The sequence below is a fragment of the Nerophis lumbriciformis genome, linkage group LG20 (assembly GCF_033978685.3).
Source record: "Nerophis lumbriciformis linkage group LG20, RoL_Nlum_v2.1, whole genome shotgun sequence".
Lineage (NCBI taxonomy): Eukaryota > Metazoa > Chordata > Actinopteri > Syngnathiformes > Syngnathidae > Nerophis > Nerophis lumbriciformis.
Window position 1 is genome coordinate 23,428,381 of NC_084567.2, and position 15,139 is coordinate 23,443,519.

General features: G+C 38.9%; 1 protein-coding gene across 1 annotated transcript in view; it reads left to right on the forward strand.

The window, feature by feature from the left end:
* Positions 1-11,694, forward strand: part of dcc (DCC netrin 1 receptor) — a 706,325-nt gene extending 694,631 nt beyond the window's left edge. Inside the window, exon 29 of the mRNA XM_061980597.1 lies at positions 11,036-11,694. Coding sequence (XP_061836581.1) covers positions 11,036-11,170 — 135 coding nt within the window. The 3' untranslated portion in view covers positions 11,171-11,694. The remainder of the gene's footprint in view (positions 1-11,035) is intronic.
* The last annotated feature ends 3,445 nt before the right edge of the window (positions 11,695-15,139 follow it).

Sequence of the window (15,139 nt, forward strand, 5' to 3'; positions counted from 1 at the left end):
TGCTATTATCGGCCGATAAATGCGTTAAAATGTAATATCGGAAATTATCGGTATCGTTTTTTTTTATTATCGGTATAATTTTTTAATTTATTTTTTATTTTTTATTAAATCAACATAAAAAAAACACAAGATACACTTACAATTAGTGCACCAACCCAAAAAAAAGTCCCTCCCCCATTTACACTCATTCACACTCATTCACACAAAAGGGTTGTTTCTTTCTGTTATTAATATTCTGGTTCCTACATTATATATCAATATATATCAATACAGTCTGCAAAGGATACAGTCCGTAAGCACACATGATTGTGCGTGCTGCTGGTCCACTAATAGTACTAACCTTTAACAGTTAATTTTACTAATTTTCATTAATTACTAGTTTCTATGTAACTGTTTTTTATATTGTTTTACTTTCTTTTTTATTCAAGAAAATGTTTTTAATTTATTTATCTTATTTTATAATTTTTAAAAAAAAGTACCTTATCTTCACCATACGTGGTTGTCCAAATTAGGCATAATATTGTGTTAATTCCACCACTGCATATATCGGTTGATATCGGTATCGGTTGATATCGGTATCGGTAATTAGAGAGTTGGACAATACCGGAATATCGGATATCGGCAAAAAGCCATTATCGGACATCCTTAATTTAAATGTATTGCAATTGTGCCCTAAAATGTAAAAAAAAATGCTGACTCATAAAGTTAGGTAGCAGTATAGCAACCAGCGAAGCTTCTTCAGTTGCAATCGGCCCACAACATGACTTTATTTACTTTTCATTACAACATTTAAATTAAACATTATTAAGAATAATTAAGAATTAATAAGAGTATTAAAACGATTAAAAAAACAAAAACGATAGAGGGTTTGAAATCAATATTTCGAATCAATATTTTCCCCTATTCCTAATTGATAATGATGATTTACAAAAAATTTATCATCATTTAATCTTACAATAGTAAATATGATAAGACATTAGATAGGCTCCAGCACCACCCCGCGACCCCATAAGGGACAAGCGGTAGAAAATGGATGGATGGATGGATTCAAATTGTGGCTAGCTTGTAATCCATCCGACATAAATCAGGTTATATTAGAGCCCTGGTCAGAATTTTAGTTTGAGTCATCCCCAAAGTCATGGGGAAGACTTTGTTCAAAAATGAATAGTTTTTGTGCAAAATGACAAACTTAGCATAAATAAAACTTAAAAAATAAAGTTACATCTGTTCCTGACTCATCTTTGGCTGGATCGATCCCAGTATCAGCTCAGCACTAACAATGGGGATCAAGGAGACTGTTTGTGGAAATATGCCACTAATTTTTTATCAATGACAGAGCGGTAAGGCACGAGCAATATGTTTGCGGTAAAATTGTATATAAAGCGCCATGTCATCCATTAATTTACTTTTTGTATGCACTTTTCTTTTCAAGAGCACTCCCACAAGAAAGTTCAGGTTTGCTTCACCTACTTCCTGTGAGCTTGCCAAAGTAAAGGTTTGAGCCTTCAGGCTTGTCTCAAGTTGTATTAATGGTCATCATCGCCATTACTTGCAGGGTTTTTGTCGCTGTTTGTAGACGGACTTGGATCTTAATTTCAGCAAATATTAGAGATCTACTGTACTTCCACGTTGTTCAGTCAATTTTAAAATGTTAAATCAACAAAACTTTCAGCTCATTCAAAACTTACAAGTTATCTATTTCTGACAAATTCCTGGCATTTTCTGGAATGTCACATTTTTCAGCCCATTAAATTCCCGTTTCACATTTTCCATAGTGTTCAAAACATTCAGGAAAACAATTTTTCACATTCCCAAATTTGTACAACAATTCCACATTTTCCATGGAGCGTTTTAGTTTATTTTCAGTGTTTACATGCCATTTCTACACAAATTGCCTTTTGTAGTTGTGTGTGCTATTTGTATGATTTACATCATGTGTGATATTTCAAATGTTTATAAAAAAAAATGTGAATTTTGTTTAGTAAAGAGGAGGGGAAAAAATCAGCACTATTTGCATTGTTTTGTTGATTTGTTTGTTGATTACCTTAAGTGGTTTATGTTTTTTAATCTACACATATTTATTTTTTCTAATGTTCCAAAATGGTTGTTTCTGCAGACGCGCAGTCACCACAGTTTCATTTATTTTCAGTCTAAACTTTGTAGACTTAGCTTCCCTTCTATGCAGTTATCCTTTATAACAATAAACTGTGTAATAATGGCAAATGTGTGACTCTGTAAGTGATGTATTTTTGCTGCTTATAGAAACAATGCCTTTTTTTACGCTTTTAACCAGGTAAAAAATATATATCTGAAGAAGTAGAAGCCCCATAATGTGTATGTGGTCTTTTTATGTTTGGATGATTTGATTTATGTATACCGTACTTGCAACAATAATCCATAAGAATCCAGAGCCATTTTCGGTCAAATGATGGTAAATATAACACATGCTATACCACATTCCAATTTCAATAATTGATATGATAGATGTGTGATGTTACATATTTTTAAAATTGTTTATACTAAGTGTATTCTTAACTTGATACTTTATAGTGTAATAATAATTTACTTTAAATTGAAGAAATACCGTATTTTTCGGACTATAAGTCGCAGTTTTTTTCATAGTTTGGCCGGGGGTGCGACTTATACTCAGGAGCGACTTATGTGTGAAATTATTAACACATTACCGTAAAATATCAAATAATATTATGTAGCTCATTTACGTAAGGGACTAGACTTATAAGATTTCATGGGATTTAGCGATTAGGAGTGACAGATTGTTTGGTAAACGTATAGCATGTTCTATATGTTATAGTTATTTGAATGACTCTTACCATAATATGTTACGTTAACATACCAGGCACGTTCTCAGTTTGTTATTTATGCGTCATATAAAGTACACTTATTCAGCCTGTTGTTCACTATTCTTTATTTATTTTAAATTGCCTTTCAAATGTCTATTCTTGGTGTTGGGTTTTATCAAATACATTTCCCCCAAAAATGCGACTTATACTCCAGTGCGACTTATATATGTTTTTTTCCTTCTTTATTATGCATTTTCGGCCGGTGCAACTTATACTCCGAAGCGACTTATACTCCGAAAAATACGGTAACTTATATTCATCGCACAAACAGCGACATTTATTGAGTTTCTTGTCAGCATTTGAAGACTAAAAACACATTTTCCTATATTGTTTTCTATGAATTCATTGAAAAAATATCGTAAGACTTTGTGGGGCGGCATGGCGTAGTGGGTAGAGCAACCGTGCCAGAAACCTGAGGGTTGCAGGTTCGCTCCCCGCCTCTTACCATCCATCCTCTTACACCGGTGAACTGAATGATGAATGATAAGTCGTGGTCGGAGGGGCCGTTGGCGCAAATTGCAGCCACGCTTCCGTCAGTCTACCCCAGGGCAGCTGTGGCTATGAAAGTAGCTTACCACCACCAGGTGTGAATGATTGATGGGTTCTACATGTAAAGCGACTTTGGGTACTTAGAAAAGCGCTATATAAATCCCAGTTATTATTATTATTATTATTATTAAGAACAAGTGAATTGTAATAATTGACACCCTATAACAAGGGTCCGGAACCTTTTTGGCTGAGAGAGCCATGAAAGCCAAATATTTTAAAATGTATTTCCGTGAGAGCCATAAAATTTGTATTTTTTTAACACTGAATACAACTAGGGCTTCACGGTGGCAGAGGGGTTAGTGCATCTGCCTCACAATACGAAGGTCCTGAGTAGTCTTGGGTTCAATCCCGGGCTCGGGATCTTTCTGTGTGGAGTTTGCATGTTCTCCCCGTGACTGCGTGGGTTCCCTCCGGGTACTCCGGCTTCCTCCCACCTCCAAAGACATGCACCTGGGGATAAGTTGATTGGCAACACTAAATTGGCCCTAGTGTGTGGATGTGAGTGTGAATGTTGTCTGTCTATCTGTGTTGGCCCTGCGATGAGGTGGCGACTTGTCCAGGGTGTACCCCGCCTTCCGCCCGATTGTAGCTGAGATAGGCTCCAGCGCCCCCCGCGACCCCAAAGGGAATAAGCGGTAGAAAATGGATGGATGGATGGATGAATACAACTAAATGTGTGCATTTTTAAATAAGACCAACATTTTTTGAGTATAATAAGTCTCCTATTATTTTTAATAACATTGTTATTCTGAAGCTAATCAATAATAAATGAAATACTTCTTACCGTTAATGCGACTTCTTGAACAGGTGCGGTAGAAAACGGATGGATGGATTAAAATGCATGAAAATGTTTTATATTTTGAACATTATTTTTGACACTGTGATTACCAGCGGAATTATTCATTACTTATCGTGTTAATCAATGTCAGCTAAGATTGATCTGTGAGCCAGATGCAGTCATCAAAAGAGCCACATCTGACTCGAGAGTCATAGGTTCCCTACCCTTGCCCTATAAAATGATTACAAATGTTACATGAATTTAAAATGAGTTTTCATGGTTAAAAAAATAAATTAAAATAAGCTTTTGAAAATGAGCTAGTTTACCTGACACACTGCCATTTTTGGGTAATATCCTGAGATAGTCACATTTTGTAGCTTGTTATACATAAATCAATTGACAAATAATAGTAAGAACATTGACAGCCTCCTACAGCAACAATCTTTTAATGATATTAAAATTACAATTTTAATGGCAAAAAAAACATCTATTAAATAGCTGGCTTACCTTAAAAACGGCCATTTTGGGGAAACTGAAAGAGACACATGACCACCAGTCCAAAATGTTCGCTTGCTTGTTTTACTTTTCATTGAAGCTATATAGTAAGAACAGCTCAATTTTGATAAATGACGTAAACAATTAAAGCATTACAATTGTTAAACTGATTTAAAGTAAACATTTAAAGTAAAACAAAATGGCTTTTGGAAATGAGTTATAGCTTACCTCACTCACTGCCATTTTGGGGAATTTTCTGGCATAGTCACATGACAACCACTCATAAATGTTTACTTTAATTAAATGACTATATATAGCAAGAACAGTTGTATTGACACCTTTTTACAGCAATAATAAAATAGTGAAAAAATGAGAATTTGTTAACTAAGTATTTTACCTGACAAACAGTTAAAATGGTTTCCTCACTTGTTTAACATGAATTGATTAAATACATATATTAAAAACAGTTAAATTGTCAGTTATCAAAGTTAAAGTACCACTGATTGTCTCACACACACACACTAGGTGTGGTGAAATTACTCTCTGCATTTGACCCATCCCCTTGTTCCACCCCCTGGGAGGTGAGGGGAGCAGTGAGCAGCAGTGGTGGCTGCGCTCGGGAATCGTTTTGGTGATTTTAACCCCCAATTCCAACCCTTGATGCTGAGTGCCAAGCAGGGAGGTAATGGGTCCCATTTTTATAGTCTTTGGTATGACTCGGCCGGGGTTTGAACTCACGACCTACCGATCTCAGGGCGGACACTCTAACCACAAGGCCACTGAGCAAGCATTTTTAAGCACCGCAATGTCCCTTTGGGACAGAGGACCGGATTGTAATTGTAAGGTTTTATTATTATTATTCCGCCGCCTTTTTGAGCTGTAATTTGACCCCCTTAAAATGCTTCAAAATACACCATATTTGACACACACATCAGGACTGTCGAAAATTGCCATCTAATAAAAAACCAAATCCCAAAACTCAAAATTGCGCTCTAGCGCTCCCTAAGAAGAAACACAGACAAAACTGCTTGTAACTTCCGGTAGGAATGTCGTATAGACATGAAACAAAAATCTCTATGTAGGTCTGACTTAGACCTAGATTTCATACATTAACATTCTTCAGCAAAAATCAACAGGAAGTTGGCAATTCTCCCTTCAAAACAAAAGTTTAGTAAAAACAGTCACTTTTGCCTCTTTGAGCTGTAATTTGACCCCCTTAACATGCTTCAAAACTCACCAAACTCAACACACACATCAGGACTGGCAAAAATTGCGATCTAATAAAAAACCCAACCCCAAAACTCAAAATTGCGCTCTAGCGCCCCCTAGGAAGAAAACACAGACACAACTGCTCCTAGGAAGAAAACTCAGACAAAACTGCATGTAACGTCCAGTACAAATGTCGTAGAGACACTTAGACCTACGTTTCATTCATTGACAACCCCCAGCAAAAATCAACAGGAAGTTTGCAATTCCCCCTTCAAAGCAAAAGTTTTGTAAAAACTGGTCACCTTTTTTCAAACATTATCTCCTCTGAGCGCGTTTGTCGTGTCGGCTTCAAACTAGCACAGGAGAGAGATTGAACCCTTCTGATTAAAAGTTGACCAAAGACTTTTAATTACTGCTCCGGTTTGGATTTTATGTGCCGTCAAAGTCGATCCCGTCCATCGCTGCTTGCAGCTTTAATTACAATTGTTACTTGATTTAAAATGAGCTTTTATGGAAAAAAGTAAGACATTTATTTTCTTACATGACACACTGCAATATTGGGAAATACCCTGCGGTAGTCACATAACTGGGCAGCACTGGGTTAGTGCATGTGCCTCACAATACGAAGGTCCTGGGTTCGATCCTGGTCTCGGGATCTTTCTGTGTGGAGTTGGCATGTTTTACCCGTGAATGCGTGGGTTCCCTGCGGGTACTACGGCTTCCTCCCACCTCCAAAGACATGCACCTGGGGATAGGTTGATTGGCAACACTAAATTGACCCTAGTGTGTGAATGTGAGTGTGAATGTTGTCTGTCTATCTGTGTTGGATGAAGGTGGCGCCTTGTCCAAGGTGTACGCCGCCTTCCGCCCGAATGCAGCTGAGATAGGCTCCAGCACCCCCTGCCACCCCAAAAGGGGCAAGCGGTAGAAAATGGGTGGATGGATGGATCGTTTGGAGAGTTGATGTAGTACTCATTTAATGCTGTAACACTCCCAAAACAAAACATAATACTTGTGTGGTGTCCATGTGGTGACAAGTCAAGCCACACCTGACAAGTCATCCGGAGGGCTTGTCGGCCACATTTTAAAGGGAAACTCAATTTCATTACCCTGATTTGTGTGTGTGTGTGTGTGTGTGTGTGTGTGTGTGTGTGTGTGTGTGTGTGTGTGTGTGTGTGTGTGTGTTCTGGCAATGCTTACTTAATGGGGACATTGCTCTGTTTACACAGTCACCTTTAGGGGACCTCTGACAGTATGGGGACAAAAAAAACAGGTCCCCTAATGGGAAACCTTTTTAAATTCTGAAGATGCCTAAGTGATTTTTAAGCTTCGGCCCATAAAACATGTTTACAGGGAAATTTGGGTTACTTTGTTTACGTGTTTCAAATATTGGTAAAAGAGAAAATCAATTTTCTTGAAAAGTAAAACATTTGTTATCCTGGCATTAATAGTACTGTGATTCTGTATGGTATCTATCCTTAGTTAAAACTAATTTATTTTTCCAAAAACAAAATCTGGTTTAGTGTTCCTTAGGATGACATTTTCATACAGCATGATTATAAAACATTGTTACCTTAAAGTATGATTTACATTCAGAATTTTCCATCCTTCTTTATATGGTCGTTGGAGTTGCAGACAACTTCATTACTGCTAAATAGCAGTTTTCAGTAGATGCAGGATTTGCTTTAACATTTAAGTGGTGAAACTTCCTATAAGAGTACAGCTGTAGTGCTGTATTCTGAGGATCATGTCATATTTCATTTGAACTTTTGTTTTTTTAAATGGTCCTCAGTAGTCACGTACAAATTTGTGTGAATTATGTAAAATTATTTAAATTTAGTCCCAATGAACCATATTAACTCTTTTTCCCCAGGGTCCCCAGTAAGAATGATCAGCACATTACGTCATCAATCCAGAGATTTAAAGACGTGTATGAGCTTACTGGGCAGTGACCATTTTACCAAAAACAATGTTTATGCCTCCACAAGCTGTAGAAAGGGTGATCCCCCCAAGTGATGATCAAAAACTTTGTCCCCATTCCAGATGATAACCAGTGTGTGTGTGTGTGTGTGTGTGTGTGTGTGTGTGTGTGTGTGTGTGTGTGTGTGTGTGTGTGTGTGTGTGTGTGTGTCAGTGACGTGCAGTCAGGGGAGGCAGGTGACGCCGGGCCTCACGTGCCATCATGGAAAGAAAACAAATTTAAAAAGAAAAAAGAAAAATTAAATTGTTATATGTATCCAGTGATTATACTATAAAGTTATTTTCCATTTAACTTCACCAGTTTTGGATTATTTTTTATTCAAAATCGCTGAATTTTCACATTTGCCGTTCAAATACTGAGAAGAGACTTGCGGTGAGTCAGCAGCCAGTTGAGGCACGTCACTGAGTTGAGCCTCACCATGGATTGGGCAATGACTCGGCTAACTGCTGGCCTGCTGTGCAGTGAGACCGTATTGCTATATGAATTATCTTATACATTTCCATAGTTTAGTTAGCTGAGGTATATAATGTACAGTGTATTTTGTCAACAACTGTATGTGTGTAACGTATTTCTTGTGCTGAGCAATCATAAAACTGCTGCGAAGACGCACTGTGTGAGGCTCGCAGTAATCCCGCCTCCTGGTGGTAGAGGGCGGTAGTGATCCCAGGGAGCATTTCTGCGACTACTCGGCTGCAGAAGAAATGACAACAAGCAGCAACAGTTAGCAGCGATCGTTTATTTTTTCCTCTTGCCTGGACGTTTAAGATGGAGGATTACATATCTAAAATAAAACAGTTTTCTAAACTGGACTTTCAATCGAAGCAGGAGGTAATACTTAAAGGAAGATCTCCATCGAGACAGAGAGACTTTTAAAACTGAAGAAAGATAAGGAAGACTTCTATAAACAAGTTATCGATGCTTTTGTTCAAAAGGAGCTGCGCATGGACTTCATTTATAAGTAAAGGTAAGACCATAATAAAGTTTGTTTTTATTAAATGTGCTTTTTTGTGTGCTACAGTTTGTATGTTTAAAGTTAAGTTAAAGTACCAATGATTGTCACACACACTATGTGTGGAGAAATTTGTCCTCTGCATTTGACCCATCCCCTTGCTCACCCCCTGGGAGGTGAGGGGAGCAGTGAGCAGCAGCGGCGCCGCGCCCGGGAATCATTTTTGGTGATTTAACCCCCAATTCCAACCCTTGATGCTGAGTGCCAAGCAGGGAAGAATGCTGGTATGAGCTTTTAAACATAACCCGTTAACTGCTGCCAATCAAATGGTGAATAAGATACACTTTAGGGTTCATATGTTTGTAAATCTGACTGTGATGAAGTCAGTGCCTCACCAGCCATGAACCTCACCGCACGTCACTGGTGTGTGTGTGTGTGTGTGTGTGCGTGTGTGTGTGTGTGTGTGTGTGTGTGTGTGTGTGTGTGTGTGTGTGTGTGTGTGTGTGTGTGTGTGTATGTGTGTGTGTGTGTGTGTGCGTGCGTGTGCGTGCGTGCGTGTGAACCATTCAGAATCACAAAGGAGAAAAAAAGAAATTCAAGGACAAAATATATATCTGGCCGGTCTATGAAAGAAAAGACAGAATGAGTTCAAGAAGAAAATAATTGTCTGCATAGAAGTGATTTTGATTTCATTGAGGTGAAAGTGCCAAATTAAAACTGTGCTTATCTCCTTTTCACACACACACACTTCATACACTCGGTAACTTCATTACATGCAGAACATCAGTGTTCAACGCCTGACCTGGCCACGCTATGTGAATAGCTTTAAAAGAGTTCAATCACAGAGTCGTTGACCAAATTAGCTTAGGGGCTGCAATATTTGAGTGTTTTTTTTGGGGGTTTTTTAATGACGGGGAAAAGAAGTGCGTCTTGCATAAAGTGAACAGTCATCACGACTGCTGGTTTTGTAATGTCCTGCGGAACAGTCCCATGCTCCTATTTTTTCACAGAAATGGTATTTGGTATTTGGTGCGTTCTTTTTCATTAGGGAAATAAAGTTTTGATACAAAAACATTGCTGATTGCTTCATTATCTTGTGTGTTTTGGTGCGACGTCGTAGGTCAAGCAGAAAAGCAATACATGTATCCGTGTTAAAGGAAAATAAGCGCCCCCCCACTGTATGGGAGGCACACAGCGTATGCCTCCCATACACTCGTATTCGAGTAGGTGCTGTTACAGCTCAAGCCATACTTGCCAACCCTCCCGATTTTCCCGGGAGACTCCCCAATTTCAGTGTCCCTCCCGAAAATCTCCCGGGGCAACCATTCTCCCGAATTTCTCCCGATTTCCACCCGGACAACAATATTGGGGGCGTGCCTTAAAGGCACTGCCTTTAGCGTCGTCTCTCACCTGAAAAGGAGACTATTATATATGTCTCCGTTATCCATAGGTTTATCTATAACCCATAAAGTAGGCAGGCACGGAGCTATTTCTCAGCGTGTGTTTATTTTAGCCGGCACGTTAATACACTGACACACAACATCCGGATTCCCATCATGCATTGCTTCAAAACTACGGCAAGTAGTAATGTCCAAAAACATAACAGAGACGAAGCAGAAGAACGAAGAAGAGACATGGCGACGACGAGTAAGAAGAAGTACGCTTGCAAGTTCCAAAATGATTGGAAAAAATAAGTTCAGTTCATCCAGGACAAGCTCGCAGGGGAAGGGGTATGCTGCCTGCACATTTTGTAGATCAGACTTCTCCATTGAACACGGTGGCCTAACGGATATACTCATTCATGAACGGATTATTTATATATATATATATATATATATATATATATATATATATATATATATACATATATATATATATATATATATATATATATATATATATATATATAAAATACCCCCCCATCCCCCGAATTCGGAGGTCTCAAGGTTGGGAAGTATGGCTCAAGCTCCTGCCACCGCACATTCAGCTGTGCGCTCCTCTACAATCAATCTACAATCAACACACCTGGTGCTGATAAGATCTCCCCTGCCTTCTTAAGCCAGCGTGTCCTGCGTTCCAGTGCCAGAACGTAGCTACTTGTACCTGTACAGTAAGCCCTACACGTCTCCAGCTTTCCTCGCCTATGTGCTTCCTAACTCTTTGTGTTTCCCCTCTGTGCTCACCGTGTCTTGTACTGTGTCGTCATCCTGCAGCCTCGCGTCATTCCCTGGTTTCGAGCTGTGTCTCGTCTCCCCGGGTACCCTTTGGACTCCCTGCCGCCTTCCCGGATCTCGACCTTTCGCCTGCCCCCGGACAACGACGCCTCGCTCCAGCCCCCGGACCTCTGAGTCTGCCTTGCCCTTTCTGGACTTCCGCATCTGCCTCAACACGCACCTCCAACACATCCCGGTAACACTCAACAGATAATCGCTCCACATAGTCACCCACCACATATTTGGCTTAATTACACACGTCACACATTTGTGCAAATAAACACGCTGCAAGCGGAACGACGTCCCTGTCTCAGTGCCGTCTCCTTCCTCACTGTACCGTTACAGGTGCATAGACACTGGGACAGTGGTTCTTAACCTGGGTTCGATCGAACCCTAGGGGTTTGGTGAGTCGGATTCAGGGGTTCGGCGGAGGTCAAGACACACCCGACTCATCGTGTAAATACAAACTTCTCCCTATCGACGTATCACGGATACGGCAACAGCTGACTTATTCGCAAGTGTGTAATTTGTTGTGAGTTTATGCACTGTGTTGGTTTTGTTGTTTGAACAAGGTAATGTTCATGCACGGTTCATTTTATGCACCAGTAAAAAAAATATGGTAACACTTAGTATGGGGAACATATTCACCATTAATTAGTTGCTTATTAACATGCAATTTAGTAACATATTGGCTCTTATCCAGTCATTATAAAGTACTTATTAATGCCTTATTCGGCATGGCCTTATTATAACCCTAACCCTCTAACCCTGACCCTAACCCCAACCAAATAACTCTAAATTAAGTCTTTATTACTTAGAATATGTTCCCCTAGTGTCCAATTAACTCTAAATTAAGTCTTTGTTACTTAGAATATGTTCCCCATACTAAAGTGTTACCAAAAACATATAACTTTGTCTTGAATTTGAAAAATAAAAACATTTTATTTTTCACGAAAGAAGGGTTCGGTGAATGCGCATATTAAACTGGTGGGGTTCGGTACCTCCAACAAGGTTAAGAACCACTGCAATGGGACATCTCATATGGTGTGAAAATACAAAAAAACCCGCTATTTGGGAAAAAAATTACTAATTTGGTGCATGCATAAAACTTAGTCACTGAGTCATATGAAAGCATTGTCTGTAGCAGTCAAATCATTTTAACAGCATTGTCTTTGGATGTAATGAAAATAGTCACCGAAATCTGTATCTTCAATTTTATTTAGAAGGGTACTTCTGTGTCTGAACAACCGTCTTGGTGGTCGTTTAGCATTATTTAGGTAGTCAAAGTAATTAATCTTCAAGAAAAGTTTATTGAGCACAATTTGTATGCAAGACAGTTCAAAACACGCTACAGGTGCATATAGCTTCTGAAAATCATAACTAGAAATAAAGTCATTATGAAAATAATCATTAAATGAATCCTGCATCTTCACAGGTTTATTTTAAGACTTGATTTAGACCTGAATTAGCTCTAGTCTCCCTTCAAGAAATGAGAAGATTTAACTCAAGACTCGGACATGCGGAAGCATGGCTCAGGTGGTCAATTTGAAACTTGAAAGATCTCGGTTTGAATCCATTTTCCCTATCCTAGTCACTGATGTTGTGTCCTTGGGCAAGACACAATGCACCCAGTGCCACCCACAGTGGTGTAAATGTACCTTAAATGTAGATAACGGGTTACTCGATGTAAGGTGCTCTGAGTCATTCGAGAAAAAGCGCTACATGTGTATAAAAAATGATTCACTTCACAAATCTGAGACTATCTTAATCCCTGTCTGAGAGAGCTTTTTCAGTAAATCCTGGTTTAAAATGTGATTTACTCCAGAACTCGGGTCAATCCCTGTAGGGAAGCCAGGCCAGTATGTCATTACGCTAGTCCAGTGCTTGTCAATTTTTTATCTGTTACGCCGCCCCTATGAAGAAGAAACCGTCCCCACACGCACACACAGAATATCTGCCGCAACTATAAATAGCATCATTTGTCTATGAAATTGTTACATGTAAACCTCTGCATAACACTGTATCCTTATTAAAGAAATTCAGATAAACTTACAACAAAGAATAACTTTTAACAGTGTTTATTAGTCTGTAACAAAACATTTATAGTATATCAATTTGCTTGATATTATAAAAAAAAAAGATCCTAATCTAAGCTATAAACATTTGATACTGAAAAACAAAAGTCAATAAATTCAATAAATAATAACACATTCAAATTGATCATCAACATTAACTCAGCAGCCCGATATATAAAACACTTTATCCTGCTAAATAAAAATGAACAGAACTATTTGTGCTTCTTATCACAATCAATCAATCAAAGTTTATTTATATAGCCCTTAATTACAAGTGTCTCAAAAGGCTGTACAAGCCACAACGCCATCCTCGGCTCAGATACCACATCAGGGCAAGAAAAAACAACACACTGGGATACAATGAGAAACCTTGGAAGGGGCCGCAGATGTGGGGGCCCCCGGTCGACCGGTGCAATGGATATCGAGTAGAGATGTCCGATAATATCGGCCTGCCGATACTATCGGCCGATAAATGCGTTAAAATGTAATATCGGAAATTATCGGTATCGTTTTTTTTATTATCGGAATCGGGTTTTTTTTGTTTTGTTTTTTTATCAAATCAACATAAAAAAACACTCACAATTAGTGCACCAACCCAAAAAACCTCCCTCCCCCAAAAGGGTTGTTTCTTTCTGTTATTAATATTCTGGTTCCTACATTATATAGACTTAGACTTAGACTTCCTTTTTATTGTCATTCAAATTTGAACTTTACAGCACAGATAAGAACGAAATTTCGTTACATAAGCTCATGGTAGTGCAGGATAAAAAAGCAATAAGGTGCATATATAAATAAATAAATATATATAAATAATATATATAATATATATATAAAATAAATAAATATATATACATATATATAAATTAATAAATAGATAAATATATATATATATATATATATATATATATATATATATATAAATTATATATATATATATATTATATTTATTGTGGCGGGCACTAGGACCATGCTCACACTCAGCAGAATGGGTGTGGTTTGTGTGTCTTCTTGGGCACACTATAAAAGTGCATATTTTGTATTATTGTACATTCTCATGTTGGCAGTCTTACATTAAAGACCTGAGAGAAACAACGCTGTGTTTCTTGCATTTGCCACATTGGTGACCCCGACAATGTTTCACGCAGAAGAGGAAGCAGTGTCTTCATCGGCCATGTCGCCCCAACTCCAGCAACCTGCATTACCCGCGGGGACAAAGCTTCCGGAGTTCTGGCAGAGCGACCCGGCATCATGGTTCCAGCACATCGAGGCACTTTTCCACCTGCGAGGAATCGCCGGCGACGACTCCCGGTATTACTTGGTCGTAACAGCCCTCGACCAGGCGACCACTCGCCGCGCAATGCAGCTGTTGCGAACGCCTCCACAGCGCGACAAGTACGCTGCACTAAAGAATCTTCTACTTCGGAGATTTGCTCTAACTGACGCTGAGAGAGCAGATAGACTTCTTTCCCTGCCGGGTTTGGGCGATAGCACCGCCGTGGATTTAATGGACAGTATGCTGTCGCTGCTGGGCTCCGAGGAGGGCGGGTTCATTTTCCCGCATCTTTTCTTGCGGAAAAGGAGACTATTATATATGTCTCCGTTATCCATAGGTTTATCTATAACCCATAAAGTAGGCAGGCACGGAGCTATTTCTCAGCGTGTGTTTATTTTAGCCGGCACGTTAATACACTGACACACAACATCCGGATTCCCATCATGCATTGCTTCAAAACTACGGCAAGTAGTAATGTCCAAAAACATAACAGAGACGAAGCAGAAGAACGAAGAAGAGACATGGCGACGACGAGTAAGAAGAAGTACGCTTGCAAGTTCCAAAATGATTGGAAAAAATAAGTTCAGTTCATCCAGGACAAGCTCGCAGGGGAAGGGGTATGCTGCCTGCACATTTTGTAGATCAGACTTCTCCATTGAACACGGTGGCCTAACGGATATACTCATTCATGAACGGATTATTTATATATATATATATATATATATATATATATATATATATATATATATATATATA